The sequence below is a fragment of the Oncorhynchus kisutch genome, linkage group LG6, assembly GCF_002021735.2.
Source record: "Oncorhynchus kisutch isolate 150728-3 linkage group LG6, Okis_V2, whole genome shotgun sequence".
Classification (NCBI taxonomy): domain Eukaryota; kingdom Metazoa; phylum Chordata; class Actinopteri; order Salmoniformes; family Salmonidae; genus Oncorhynchus; species Oncorhynchus kisutch.
Window position 1 is genome coordinate 26645421 of NC_034179.2, and position 16061 is coordinate 26661481.

A 16061-nucleotide genomic window follows, 5' to 3' on the forward strand; every position below is an offset into this window, starting at 1 on the left:
CTAACCCAAATACCCACATACTGAATTAGTCCATTTAGACTTGAACCCTGTACCATACAATACCACTTTCACCCTAATCCAAACTCTGCACCACCATACACTCACTTACTGTATACCATTTTGGATTTAAATGGTTAATTATGAAGTATGCGTAACCTTCTACATATTGAATAATTTTCCCCACCAGCCAACACGTCCTTGCGGTTCACAGACGCTTGCACACCATCACGACAGTCTGCATCAGTCGTGGGGACAGAGAAGAATTTGGCCAGACTCGTACCCAGTAGTGCAAAGGTCAGTTCACCTCATTAAGAACTAGCCAGTGGAAAAACCAATACTAGTAGAAAAACATCAGCCTGGAATCCTGCTCAACTCCCCGTCTGTTTTTGTTGTCCTTCACCTTATAGACTTTGGTACAGAGGCAAAACTCTTTTGACCTCCTTCCCCAACTGAGCCTACCCCCTTCTCCTACCTGCAGCCAGCACTCCGTAATGGTTGGTGTTTAGTCTAATCTCTCCTGTCTGTCTGTCGCCTGCCTGCTTACTGTTTGTCTAGTAGTCTCCCAGTATTATGACAGCTTGCTCTTGTCTGTTGGTTGACATCCTCGTTTGTTTGTGTGAAATGCCTCTACTCCCACTTGATTTTAGACCACAGCAACGTAATTGGGGATGATCATATTATAGCTGTAAATGTAGATGACAATTAAATTCCAGATGTAAAACTACTATTCTCAAGTATGTATAAATTGTCTCAAGATGATCACTTCAACTCATGTTAAATGAGGCCCAGTAAAAGCATCTCCTACATCTGCATGAAAACAAGAAGAAGAGCTGGAAACAAGAAGAGCTGGAAGTGCTAATCAAGCGATAATGATTGTGAGGATGATTTCTGTGGACCTCAAGTGCTTGAGTGCTGTATTTCTGAACTACAGCAGAGTCCTCCTTGGCTCTGAAAATGTGTGTAGGCAGCTGTGAAGGCTTGTGTCAGAGCATCGCCCATGCATGGTACTTTGTTGTGAACCGCCGTTATCATGATGGCTGTGTATCCTATTATTTCCGTCGTAGCAACAACAACAACAGCAGCAGCAGCAGTCCATGTACCAACAGCAGCCCCAAGAGCCTCAGCTAGGTGTGATGAACCAGCTCAAGGAGCAGCTGGAGGAGAGGACACGCATCCTGCAGATGGACATCAAGACTCAGCAGCAGGAGCTGCATGACATCAAGGAGAAGCTTCAGCTAGCTAACCTCCAGGTAACCCTGCTTACCGCTAGTCAGAATCCCGGCTTAAAGCAGTCCCTTAACCTAAGCCAGGGTTTCCCCAAACTTGGTCCTCTGTTTTGGTTTTTCCCATAACACTACACAGCTGATTCAAATAATAAATGAATCATCTAGCTTTGAATCAGCTGTGTCGTGCTACCCCTGGGGTCCTGAGGACCGAGATTGGGAAATGCTAACCTAAGCCAATTGTCATCGAGTGGATACAGTAGCTAAGCCCTCCTGTGTTTGTGTGTGTAGATGTTGTTACAGCAACCCATCCACAGTGACTTTGGCCAGGTCCAACAGCAGCAGCCTCAGCAGCAGGGTCCAGGGAGGCCGGTCCAGCAGCATCAGCCCCAGTCTAGGGTGATCAGGCAGGCCTCGGCCCACTCCAAACAGCCTCTCCATGGAGCCCACGACTCGTCCCCTCACTCTCTCCTCAGAGAGCACAGCACACCCTCCCCTCAGGTACCCCAGCTCTCCATCTATACTCTTATCCCAATAGCTTTAGACTTTTACTTTGTATAGAGTTAGCAGGGAAATATTCACCATAGTCCCTGCGCCCAAGGAAGCGAAGGTAACCTGCACGAATGATTACTGCCCCGTAGCACTCACGTCAGGAGCCATGAAGTGCTTTGAAAGGCTGGTCATGGCTCACATCAACAGCATCCTCCCTAGACCCACTCCAAATTGCATACCACCCCAACAGATCCACAGATGACACAATCTCAATCGCACTCCACACTGCCCTTTCCCATCTGGACAAAAGGAACACCTATGTGAGAATGCTGTTCATTGTCTACAGCTCAGCGTTCAACACCATAGTGCCCACGAAGCTCATCACTAAGCTAAGGACCCTGGGACTAAACACTTCCCTCTGCAACTGGATCCTGGATTTCCTGACGGGCCACCCCCAGGTGATATGGGTAGGCAACAACACGTCTGCCACGCTGATCCTCAACACTGGGGCCCCTCAGGGGTGTGTACTTAGTCCCCTCCTGTACTCCCTGTTCACCCATGACTGTGTGGCCAAACACGACTCCAACACCATCATTAGGTTTGCTGATGACACAACAGTGGTAGGCCTGAACACCGACAACGATGAGACAGCCTATAGGGAGGAGGTCAGAGACCTGGCAGTGTGGTACCAAGACAACAATCTCTCCGTCAATGTGAGCAAGACAAAGGATCTGATCGGGGACTACAGAAAAAGGCGGGCCAAACGGGCCCCCATTAACATCTATGGGGCTGTAGTGGAGTGGGTCGAGAGTCTCAAGTTCCTTGGTGTCCACATCACCAACGAACTATCATGTTCCAAACACACCAATTCAGTCGTGAAGAGGGCACGACAACACCTTTTCCCCCTCAGGAGACTGAAAAGATTTGGCATGGGTCCTCAGATCCCCTCAGAAAAGATTTGGCATGTGTCCCCAGATCCTCAAAAAGTTCTACAGCTTCACCATCGAGAGCATCCTGACCGGTTGCATCACCGCCTGGTATGGCAACTGCTCAGCATCTGACTGCAAGGCGCTACAGAGGGTAGTGCGTGCAGCCCAGTATATCACTGGGGCCAAGCTTCCTGTCATCCAGGACCTACAGTTGAAGTCGAAATTTTACATACACTTAGGTTAGAGTCATTAAAACTCGTTTTTCAACCACTCCACAAACTTCTTCTTAACAAACTATAGTTTTGACAAGTCGGTTAGGACATCTACTTTGTTCATGACACAAGTAATTTTTCCAACAATTGTTCACAGAGAGATTATTTCCCAAATAATTCACTGTATCACAATTCCAGTGGGTCAGAAGTTAACATACACTAAGTTGACTGTGCCTTTAAACAGCTTGGAAAATTCCAGAAAATGATGTCATGGCTTTAGAAGCTTCTGATTGGGGCGGCAGGTAGCTTAGTGTTTAGAGCATTGGACTAGTAACCGAACGGTTGCAAGATCGAATCCTTGACAAGGTAAAAAAATCTGTTGTTCTGTCCCTGAACAAGGCAGTTAACCCACTGTTCCTAGGCCGTCATTGAAAGTAAGAATTTGTTCTTATCTGACTTTCCTAGTTAAATAAGGGTAATATTTTTTTTTTAAATAGGCTAATTGACATCATTTGAGTCAATTGGAGGTGTACCTGTGGATGTATTTCAAGGCCTACCTTCAAACTCAGTGCCTCTTTGCTTGACATCAAAAGAAATCAGCCAAGACCTCAAAAAAAGAATTGTAGACCTCTACAAGTCTGGTTCATCCTTGTGAGCAATTTCCAAACACCTGAAGGTGCCACATTAATCTATACAAACAATAGTAAACAAGTGTAAACACCATGGGATCACACAGCCGTCATACCGCTCAGGAAGGAGATGCGTTCTGTCTCCTAGAGATGAACGTACTTTGGTGCTAAAAGTGCAAATCAATCCCAGAACAACAGCAAGGGACCTTGTGAAGAGGCTGGAGGAAACAGGTACAAAAGTACCTATATCCACAGTAAAACGAGTCCTATATCGACATAACCTGAAAGGCCGCTCAGCAAGAAAGAAGCCACTGCTCCAAAACCGCCATATAAAAGCCAGACTACAGTTTGCAACTGAGCAGGGAGACAAAGATAGTACTTTTTGGAGAAATTTATTCTTGTCTGATGAAACAAAAATAGAACTGTTTGGCCATAATGACCATCGTTATGTTTGGAGGAAAAAGGGGGAGGCTTGCAAGCCGAAGAACACCATCCCAACCGTGAAGCACGGGGGTGGCAGCATCATGTTGTGGGGGTGCTTTGCTGCGTTAGGGACTGGTGGACTTCACAAAATAGATAGCATCATGAGGAAGTACAATTATGTGGATAAATTGAAGCAACATCTCAAGACATCAGTCAGGAAGTTAAAGCAAATTAATGGGTCTTCCAAATGGACAATGACCCCAAGCACACTTCCAAATTTGTGGCAAAATGGCTTAAGGACAACAAAGTCTAGGTATTGGAGTAGCCATCACAAAGCCCTGACCTCAATCCTATAGAAAAATTGTGGGCAGAACTGAAAAAGCGTGTGCGAGCAAGGAGGCCTACAAACCTGACTCAGTTACACCAGCTCTGTCAGGAGGAATGGGCCAAAATTCACCCAACTTATTGTGGGAAGCTTGTGGAAGGCTACCTGAAACCTTTGACCCAATCCAAACAATTTAAAGGCAATGCTACCAAATACTAATTGAGTGTATGTAAACTTCTGACCCACTGGGAATGTGATAAAATAAATAAAAACTTAAATAAATCATTCTCTCTACTATTATTCTGACATTTCACATTCTTAAAATAAAGTGGTGATCCTAACTGACCTAAGACAGAGAATTTTTACTAGGATTAAATGTCAGGAATTGTTAAATGTATTTGACTAAGGTGTATGTAAACTGCCCGACTTCAACTGTATATAATAAGCAGTGTCAGAGGAAAGCCCAAAAAATTGTCAGAGACTTCAGTCACCCAAGTTATAGACTGTTTTCTCTGCTACCGCATGGTAGGCCACCGGACTATTTACATTGACAACCCCCCTCCCCGTATTGCGTCAGATAACAACATTGACGAATACGCTGATTCGGTGTGCGAGTTCATTAGAACGTGCGTTGAAAATGTTGTTCCCATAGCAACGATTAAAACATTCCCTAACCAGAAACCGTGGATTGATGGCAGCATTCGTGTGGAACTGAAGGCGCGAACCACTGCTTTTAATCAGGGCAAAGTGTCTGGTGACATGACTGAATACAAACAGTGCAGCTATTCCCTCCGCAAGGCTATCAAACAAGCTAAGCGCCAGTACAGAGACAAAGTAGAATCTCAATTCAACGGCTCAGACACAAGAGGCATGTGGCAGGGTCTACAGTCAATCACGGACTACAGGAAGAAACCCAGCCCAGTCACGGACCAGGATGTCTTGCTACCAGGCAGACTAAATAACTTTTTTGCCCGCTTTGAGGACAATACAGTGCCACCGACACGGCCTGCAACGAAAACATGTGGTCTCTCCTTCACTGCAGCCGAAGTGAGTAAGACATTTAGACGTGTTAACCCTCGCAAGGCTGCAGGCCCAGACGGCATCCCCAGCCGTGCCCTCAGAGCATGCGCAGACCAGCTGGCCGGTGTGTTTACGGACATATTCAATCAATCCCTATACCAGTCTGCTGTTCCCACATGCTTCAAGAGGGCCACCATTGTTCCTGTTCCCAAGAAAGCTAAGGTAACTGAGCTAAACGACTACCGCCCCGTAGCACTCACATCCGCCATCATGAAGTGCTTTGAGAGACTAGTCAAGGACCATATCACCTCCACCCTACCAGACACGCTTGACCCACTCCAATTTGCTTACCGCCCAAATAGGTCCACAGACGATGCAATCTCAACCACACTGCACACTGCCCTAACCCATCTGGACAAGAGGAATACCTATGTGAGAATGCTGTTCATCGACTACAGCTCGGCATTCAACACCATAGTACCCTCCAAGCTCGTCATCAAGCTCGAGACCCTGGGTCTCGACCCCGCCCTGTGCAACTGGGTACTGGACTTCCTGACGGGCCGCCCCCAGGTGGTGAGGGTAGGCAACAACATTTCCTCCCCGCTGATCCTCAACACTGGGGCCCCACAAGGGTGCGTTCTGAGCCCTCTCCTGTACTCCCTGTTCACCCACGACTGCGTGGCCATGCACGCCTCCAACTCAATCATCAAGTTTGCGGACGACACAACAGTGGTAGGCTTGATTACCAATAACGACGAGACGGCCTACAGGGAGGAGGTGAGGGCCCTTGGAGTGTGGTGTCAGGAAAATAACCTCACACTCAACGTCAACAAAACTAAGGAGATGATTGTGGACTTCAGGAAACAGCAGAGGGAACACCCCCCCATCCACATCGATGGAACAGTAGTGGAGAGGGTAGCAAGTTTTAAGTTCCTCGGCATACACATCACAGACAAACTGAATTGGTCCACTCACAGCATCGTGAGGAAGGCGCAGCAGCGCCTCTTCAACCTCAGGAGGCTGAAGAAATTCGGCTTGTCACCAAAAGCACTCACAAACTTCTACAGATGCACAATCGAGAGCATCCTGGCGGGCTGTATCACCGCCTGGTATGGCAACTGCACCGCCCTCAACCGTAAGGCTCTCCAGAGGGTAGTGAGGTCTGCACAACGCATCACCGGGGGCAAACTACCTGCCCTCCAGGACACCTACACCACCCGATGCTACAGGAAGGCCATAAAGATCATCAAGGACATCAACCACCCGAGCCACTGCCTGTTCACCCCGCGGTCATCCAGAAGGCGAGGTCAGTACAGGTGCATCAAAGCTGGGACCGAGAGACTGAAAAACAGCTTCTATCTCAAGGCCATCAGACTGTTAAACAGCCACCACTAACATTGAGTGGCTACTGCCAACACACTGTCAATGACACTGACTCTACTCCAGCCACTTTAATCATGGGAATTGATGGGAAATGATGTAAATATATCACTAGCCACTTTAAACAATCAAATCAAATCAAATTTATTTGTCACATACACATGGTTAGCAGATGTTAATGCGAGTGTAGCGAAATGCTTGTGCTTCTAGTTCCAACAATGCAGTAATAACGAACAAGTAATCTAACTAACAATTCCAAAAAAAACTACTGTCTTATACACAGTGTAAGGGGATAAAGAATATGTACATAAGGATATATGAATGAGTGATGGTACAGAGCAGCATAGGCAAGATACAGTAGATGATATCAAGTACAGTATATACATATGAGATGAGTATGTAAACCAAGTGGCATAGTTAAAGTGGCTAGTGATACATGTATTACATAAGGATGCAGTCGATGATATAGAGTACAGTATCTACGTATGCATATGAGATGAATAATGTAGGGTAAGTAACATTATATAAGGTAGCATTGTTTAAAGTGGCTAGTGATATATTTACATCATTTCCCATCAATTCCCATGATTAAAGTGGCTGGAGTAGAGTCAGTGGCATTGACAGTGTGTTGGCAGTAGCCACTCAATGTTAGTGGTGGCTGTTTAACAGTCTGATGGCCTTGAGATAGAAGCTGTTTTTCAGTCTCTCGGTCCCAGCTTTGATGCACCTGTACTGACCTCGCCTTCTGGATGACAGCGGGGTGAACAGGCAGTGGCTCGGGTGGTTGATGTCCTTGATGATCTTTATGGCCTTCCTGTAGCATCGGGTGGTGTAGGTGTCCTGGAGGGCAGGTAGTTTGCCCCCGGTGATGCGTTGTGCAGACCTCACTACCCTCTGGAGAGCCTTACGGTTGAGGGCGGTGCAGTTGCCATACCAGGCGGTGATACAGCCCGCCAGGATGCTCTCGATTGTGCATCTGTAGAAGTTTGTGAGTGCTTTTGGTGACAAGCCGAATTTCTTCAGCCTCCTGAGGTTGAAGAGGCGCTGCTGCGCCTTCCTCACGATGCTGTGAGTGGACCAATTCAGTTTGTCTGTGATGTGTATGCCGAGGAACTTAAAACTTGCTACCCTCTCCACTACTGTTCCATCGATGTGGATGGGGGGGTGTTCCCTCTGCTGTTTCCTGAAGTCCACAATCATCTCCTTAGTTTTGTTGACGTTGAGTGTGAGGTTATTTTCCTGACACCACACTCCGAGGGCCCTCACCTCCTCCCTGTAGGCCGTCTCGTCGTTGTTGGTAATCAAGCCTACCACTGTTGTGTCGTCCGCAAACTTGATGATTGAGTTGGAGGCGTGCGTGGCCATGCAGTCGTGGGTGAACAGGGAGTACAGGAGAGGGCTCAGAACGCACCCTTGTGGGGCCCCAGTGTTGAGGATCAGCGGGGAGGAGATGTTGTTGCCTACCCTCACCACCTGGGGGCGGCCCGTCAGGAAGTCCAGTACCCAGTTGCACAGGGCGGGGTCGAGACCCAGGGTCTCGAGCTTGATGACGAGCTTGGAGGGTACTATGGTGTTGAATGCCGAGCTGTAGTCGATGAACAGCATTCTCACATAGGTATTCCTCTTGTCCAGATGGGTTAGGGCAGTGTGCAGTGTGGTTGAGATTGCATCGTCTGTGGACCTATTTGGGCGGTAAGCAAATTGGAGTGGGTCAAGGGTGTCAGGTAGGGTGGAGGTGATATGGTCCATGACTAGTCTCTCAAAGCACTTCATGATGACAGATGTGAGTGCTACGGGGCGGTAGTCGTTTAGCTCAGTTACCTTAGCTTTCTTGGGAACAGGAACAATGGTGGCCCTCTTGAAGCATGTGGGAACAGCAGACTGGTATAGGGATTGGTTGAATATGTCCGTAAACACACCGGCCAGCTGGTCTGCGCATGCTCTGAGGGCACGGCTGGGGTTGCCGTCTGGGCCTGCAGCCTTGCGAGGGTTAACACGTTTAAATGTCTTACTCACTTCGGCTGCAGTGAAGGAGAGACCGCATGTTTTCGTTGCAGGCCGTGTCAGTGGCACTGTATTGTCCTCAAAGCGGGCAAAAAAGTTGTTTAGTCTGCCTGGGAGCAAGACATCCTGGTCCGTGACTGGGCTGGGTTTCTTCCTGTAGTCCGTGATTGACTGTAGACCCTGCCACATGCCTCTTGTGTCTGAGCCGTTGAATTGAGATTCTACTTTGTCTCTGTACTGGCGCTTAGCTTGTTTGATAGCCTTGCGGAGGGAATAGCTGCACTGTTTGTATTCAGTCATGTTACCAGACACCTTGCCCTGATTAAAAGCAGTGGTTCGCGCCTTCAGTTCCACACGAATTCTGCCATCAATCCACGGTTTCTGGTTGGGGAATGTTTTAATCGTTGCTATGGGAACGACATCTTCAACGCACGTTCTAATGAACTCGCACACCGAATCAGCGTATTCGTCAATGTTGTTGGCTGACGCAATACGAAACATCTCCCAGTCCACGTGATGGAAGCAGTCTTGGAGTGTGGAGTCAGCTTGGTCGGACCAGCGTTGGACAGACCTCAGCGTGGGAGCTTCTTGTTTTAGTTTCTGTCTGTAGGCAGGGATCAACAAAATGGAGTCGTGGTCAGCTTTTCCGAAAGGGGGGCGGGGCAGGGCCTTATATGCGTCGCGGAAGTTAGAGTAACAATGATCCAGGGTCTTTCCACCCCTGGTTGCGCAATCGATGTGCTGATAAAATTTAGGGAGTCTTGTTTTCAGATTAGCCTTGTTAAAATCCCCAGCTACAATGAATGCAGCCTCCGGATAAATCGTTTCCAGTTTGCAGAGAGTTAAATAAAGTTTGTTCAGAGCCATCGATGTGTCTGCTTGGGGGGGGATATATACGGCTGTGATTATAATCGAAGAGAATTCTCTTGGTAGATAATGCGGTCTACATTTGATTGTGAGGAATTCTAAATCAGGTGAACAGAAGGATTTGAGTTCCTGTATGTTTCTTTCATCACACCATGTCACGTTGGCCATAAGGCATACGCCCCCGCCCCTCTTCTTACCAGAAAGATGTTCGTTTCTGTCCGCGCGATGCGTGGAGAAACCCGCTGGCTGCACCGCTTCGGATTGCGTCTCTCCAGTGAGCCACGTTTCCGTGAAACAGAGAACGTTACAGTCTCTGATGTCCCTCTGGAATGCTACCCTTGCTCGGATTTCATCAACCTTGTTGTCAAGAGACTGGACATTGGCAAGAAGAATGCTAGGGAGTGGTGCACGATGTGCCCGTCTCCGGAGTCTGACCAGAAGACCGCTTCGTTTCCCTCTTTTTCTGAGTCGTTTTTTTGGGTCGCTGCATGGGAACCATCCCGTGGCGCTGGTTGTAAGGCAGAACACAGGATCCGCATCGCGAAAAACATATTCTTGGTCGTACTGGTGGTGAGTTGACGCTGATCTTATATTCAGTAGTTCTTCTCGGCTGTATGTGATGAAACCTAAGATGACCTGGGGTACTAGTGTAAGAAATAACACGTAAAAAAACTAAAAACTGCATAGTTTCCTAGGAACGCGAAGCGAGGCGGCCATCTCTGTCGGCGCACGGACGCACATGCCCCAATGCTACCTTATATAATGTTACTTACCCTACATTATTCATCTCATATGCATACGTAGATACTGTACTCTATATCATCGACTGCATCCTTATGTAATACATGTATCACTAGCCACTTTAACTACGCCACTTGGTTTACATACTCATCTCATATGTATATACTGTACTCGATATCATCTACTGTATCTTGCCTATGCTGCTCTGTACCATCACTCATTCATATATCCTTATGTACATATTCTTTATCCCCTTACACTGTGTATAAGACAGTATATTTTTTGGAATTGTTAGTTAGATTACTTGTTCGTTATTACTGCATTGTCGGAACGAGAAGCACAAGCATTTCGCTACACTCGCATTAACATCTGCTAACCATGTGTATGTGACAAATAAAATTTGATTTGATTTGACTCGGCACCGGTACCCCCTGTATATAGCCTATTGTTATTTTATTGTGTTACTTTTAATATTCTTTATTCTAGTTTATTTGGTATATTTTTTAAAAACTCTTCTTGAACTGCACTGTTGGTTAAGGGCTTGTTAGTAAGCATTTCATGGTAAGGTCTACACTGGTTGTATTTGGCACATGTGACAAATAAAGTTTGATTTGATTTCAAATATACGAGGATGTGTTTTGTTCATGACTGTAGTCAACCTGGTGTTAATGTCCCTGTTGTTGTTGTTTAGGTGCAGCAGAGATTGATAAGGAATGCAGGCGGGCAGATGCAGGCAGTCAGTCTCCCGGTGCACACCCACACCAGCCTGACCATGCCCTTTTACAGCAACCCCATGATGTTCTCTCAGCAGATGAACACACAGCCACTGCAGGACGCAAACCAAAGAAACTCAGACACCGAGTTCAGTCAAGAGGGACAGTTACGGTGAGCCCTACAGACAGTAAAACACTCTGATTTCTTGTTGCACAATTCCTTTCAAGAACGTGTTGAGTCTGTTCTTCATGGTCAGTGTAACTCAGCTTTTACTTTGGTCTGAATTGAAGCAACTTGTAACGGAATACATTTTGGGAAACATTGACATGGCAAGCTGTATATTATCAAAACAAAGCTTTATGATTTGAAGTTAATCATAACTACATTGTATGAATTCTGAATGAAAGAGCACCTGCTTAACACCAGCTTACCTTGAAGTGAAAGTAACTTAATATGAAAGTCTTGTCCTTCTGTTAACTTAATCAAAAATAAAAGTAGATTTAAGTTCTTCAGGTTGAAATCAAATGGTTAGAAGAAAAAGGTTAGAATACATTGGAGAGGGAATAGTCTCCTTGAGTCACAAAACCTTTTGTCTTGTCTATTGGACTCACACTGTATTTTGGAGATGGATAAGTATGTCAAGGGTGGAAAATACCAGCTTGTGCAATCTCAGCCCTCATGGCCCAGGGGTCATTTTCAGAAAGGTTGGAGTTCCAGATTTGACACTGACATAGACCGTTCTTTCTGGCAGCATGCTGCTCAACCAGCCAATGCATACCCTCTTACCTGATAGCAGTATGAGCTCCCAGACTTCCCAGTGCAACACAGCCATCCAGCAAACCAAGTAAGTGTGTGATTGAGTGTGTATATAATCATTATGTTGACTTTCTTTACATGGTCTGTTATTTGACCCATATGTAGTACATGCAGTGAAATATGAGAACATTTATCCTTGATATGAACTGATTGTACTTAAAACACATGATATAAACTTACAGTTGAAGTCGGAAGATTACATACACCTTAGCCAAATACATTTAAACTCAGTTTTTCACAATTCCTGACATTTAATCCAAGTAAAAATTCCTTGTTTTAGGTCAGTTAGGATCACAACGTTATTTTAAGAATGTGAAATGTCAGAATAATAGTAGAGAAAATGATTTATTTCAGCTTTTATTTATTTCATCACATTCCCAGTGGGTCAGAAGTTTACAAACACTCAATTAGTATTTGGTAGCATTGCCTTAAATTGTTTAACTTGGGTCAAACGTTTCAGGTAGCCTTCCACAAGCTTCCCACAATAAGTTGGGTGAATTTTGGCCCATTACTCCTGACAGAGCTGGTGTAACTGAGTCAGGTTTGTAGTCCTCCTTGCTCACACATGGTTTTTGAGTTCTTCCCACACATTTTTTATAGGATTGCGGTCAGGGCTTTGTGATGGTCACTCCAATACCTTGACTTTGTTGTCCTTAAGCCATTTTTCCACAACTTTGGAAGTATGCTTGGGGTCATTGTCCATTTGGAAGACCCATTTGCGACCAAGCTTTAACTTCCTGACTGATGTCTTGAGATGTTGCTTCAATATATCCACATAATTGTACTCCCTTATGATGCCATCTATTTTGTGAAGTGCACCAGTCCCTCCTGCAGCAAAGCACCCCCACAACATGATGCTGCCACCCCCGTGCTTCACGGTTGGGATGGTGTTCTTCAGCTTGTAAGCCTCCACCTTTTTCCTCCAAACATAATGATGGTCATTATGGCCAAACAGTTCTATATTTGTTTCATCAGACCAGAGGACATTTCTCCAAAAAGTACGATCTTTGTCCCCATGTGCAGTTGCAAACCATAGTCTGGCTTTTTTGGAGCAGTGGCTTCTTCCTTACTGAGCGGCCTTTCAGGTTATGTTGATATAGGACTTGTTTTACTGTGGATATAGATACATTTGTACCTGTTTCCTCCAGCATCTTCACAAGGTCCTTTGCTGTTGTTCTGGGATTAATTTGTACTTTTCGCACCAAAGTACGTTCATCTCTTAAGAAACAGAATTCGTCTCCTCCCTGAGCGGTATGATGGTTGCGTGGTACCATTGTGTTTACACTTGCGTACTATTGTTTGTACAGATGAACGTGGTACCTTCAGGTGTTTGGAAATTGCTCCCAAGGATGAACCAGACTTGTGGAGGTCTACAAATTTTTTTCTGAGGTCTTGGCTGATTTCTTTTGATTTTCCCATGATGTCAAGCAAAGAGGGACTGAGTTTGAAGGTAGGCCTTGAAATACATCCACAGGTACACCTCCAATTGACTCAAATGATGTCAATTAGCTTATCAGAAACTTCTAATGTCATGACATAATTTTCTGGAATTTTCCAAGCTGTTTAAAGGCACAGTCAACTTAGTGTATGTAAACTTCTGACCCACTGGAATTGTAATAAGTGAAATAATCTGACTGTGAACAATTGTTGGAAAAATTACTTGTGTCATGCACAAAGTAGATGTCCTAACCGACTTGCCAAAACTATAGTTTGTTAACAAGAAATTTGTGGAGTGGTTGAAAAACGAGTTTTAATGACTCCAACCTAAGTGTATGTCAAATTCCGACTTCAACTGTATTTGCAAATAATCAGACCATACAGAAATCTAAGTGTTAAAGACAAAATGAACATATTCTGTTACTATGAACACAGTAAATGTAGTTGACCGGTTGATTGCGCTCATCCCTCCCCAGATACACCCTGGAGCAGCAGATGATGACCCCGTCGTTCCCCATGCAGCAGGTGAACTGCAACGCTGTCCTGGTCCCCTCCCCTGTATTCACGTCCCCCATCATGATCCCTCACAACAGCTTTATCACGCACCAGGCCCAGCCCACCTACCACCCTCAGCAGCAGGCCAACCATCACTCTCTACAGCTGCAGCAGCCCCAGCAGTTATTTCAGGTAAAGTAGTAGTCCTACTACTTGCAGTCGTTTGATCGCAGGCCTTGGGCTGGCGGGGGTTTGGCTCACTCTGTAGAATAACTAGTATCACCTCACTTATGCCCTGATCCCTGTCTGTTGATAGATGCAGCCCCAAGGACTCTTACACAGTGGACCCACTCAGGCGTTCTTCCACACCACTAATATCCCACAGCAAGGTACTGTGGGTTATATTCAACAACAACCGCAGCAGCAGCAACCACAACAACAGCAGCAACAACACCACCATTCCCAAAACCAGACTGGCAACCTTTCAGACTTCCGAAATATGCTCACTCGGTAGCACCGAAGACTCAAACAGAGTTGTTAGTTATCCCCTGAAATGTATTGTCACAGGTTCAGTGGCAGAATTATATGGGATGCATAGAAGAGACAGACGCTATTTGGCGCCATGCTGTGCAGTGTTATTCGCTGTTTAAGAAGCCAAAGTGGCTTTGTTTCCACAGCAACAAAAAAAATGAAAATATGCCTGTGGTGACCTTACTTCTGATAAGGAGCCACCCTTTTCAGACAAAGCCGTTTTTGTACCCCATGCTGGGGTGAACCACAATCAGAGGCTGCTTGGACCGGTGGCGGCCCCCAATGTGACAGCTCTCCCAGAAATGAAAAAGGAGTCAGTGTGCTGAAGGCTTGTGCTTCACTGCACCACCAGCCTCTCTGTCCCACTCCACAAAGCTACTGGGACCATGCTTACATGTCATATTTCATCATGACACTGCTGGATGGAGAAAACTATGAAAGTAATCATAAGGAAAACAGTTCTGCTATGTGTTTTTATGCAGATATGTTTTCAACAAAAAAATTGGTTATTGTTAGGTGAGTCTAGTTGTGCACTGACTGCACTTGTTCATAGCATCTGTCCTGATGTTCAGAGAGTAAACACAAGCAGTGAAAATTTACTTCTTCAAAGTTGCATCTTCATTTCACATGAAAAACACTTTGTGTCTGTGAGTTATGGTTTTGTTGTGCAGTTGTTGCATACTTTTTTGTTATGAAACAGCAGTTTTACAAACCTATAAAAAAACAATATTTTCCCCAGAAGGAAATGTAAAGGAAGGATTCAATTTGATGTTGGACATCAGTTGTTATTTCATCACACATTCTAATCAGTCATCCTAGATACAGTGCATTCGGACCACTTCCCTTTTTCCACATTTTGTTACGTTACAGCTTTATTCTAAAATGAATTAAATCTATTTTTTCCTCATCAATCGACAAAAAATACCCCATAATGACATAGCAAAAACTGGTTTTTAGACATTTTGCAAATGTATATAATTTTTTTTTAAGGAAATGTCACATTTACATAAGTATTCAGACCCTTTAATCAGTACTTTGTTGAAGCACCTTTGGCAGCGATTACAGCCTCAAGTCTTCTTGGGTATGACGCTACAAGCTTGGCACACATGTATTTGAGGAGTTTCTCCCATTCTTCTCTGCAGATCCTCTTAAGCTCTGTCAGGTTGGATGAGGAGCGTCGCTGCACAGCTATTTTCAGGTCTCTCCAGAGATGTTCGATCGGGTTCAAGTTTGGGCTCTGGCTGGGCCACTCAAGGACATTCAGAGACTTGTCCCGAAGCCACTCCTGCGTTGTCTTGGCTGTGTGCTTAGGATCGTTGTCCTGTTGGAAGGTGAATCCTTGGCCCCAGTCTGAGGTCCTGAGCGTCTGGAGCAGGTTTTCATCAATAATCTCTCTGTACTTTGCTCAGTTAATCTTTCCCTCGTTCTTGAATATTGTCCCAGTCCCTGCCGGATGCTGCCACCACCATGCTTCACCGTAGGGATGGTGCCAGGCTTCCTCCAGACGTAATGCTTGGCTTTAAGGCCAAAGAGTTCAATCTTGGTTTCATCAGTCTAGAGAATCTTGTTTCTCATCGTCTGAGATTCTTTAGGTGCCTTTTGGCAAACTCCAAGAGGGCTGTCATATGCCTTTTACTGAGGAGTGGATTCCGTCTGGCCACTCTACCATAAAGGCCTGATTGGTGGAGGGCTGCAGAGATGGTTGTCCTTCTGGAAGGTTCTCCCATCTAGACAGAGGAACTCTGGAGCTCTCTCAGAGTTACCATTGGGTTCTTGGTCACCTCCCTGACCAAGGCCCTTCTACCCCGATTGCTCAGTTTGGC

The 16061-nt window shown here is 45.6% G+C and overlaps 1 protein-coding gene across 2 annotated transcripts in view; it reads left to right on the top strand.

Moving 5' to 3' along the window:
* npas2 (neuronal PAS domain protein 2) overlaps positions 1–15149 on the top strand; it is a 51098-nt gene extending 35949 nt beyond the window's left edge. The window contains exons 15-22 of one of the 2 annotated variants that reach the window (XM_020485218.2): positions 188–294; positions 408–494; positions 1065–1250; positions 1515–1724; positions 10937–11130; positions 11711–11803; positions 13689–13899; positions 14024–15149. In XM_020485218.2, coding sequence (XP_020340807.1) covers positions 188–294; positions 408–494; positions 1065–1250; positions 1515–1724; positions 10937–11130; positions 11711–11803; positions 13689–13899; positions 14024–14221 — 1286 coding nt within the window. In that variant the 3' untranslated portion in view covers positions 14222–15149. The remainder of the gene's footprint in view (positions 1–187; positions 295–407; positions 495–1064; positions 1251–1514; positions 1725–10936; positions 11131–11710; positions 11804–13688; positions 13900–14023) is intronic. The other variant, XM_031826510.1, reaches the window with a different exon arrangement.
* Positions 15150–16061: the final 912 nt, after the last annotated feature.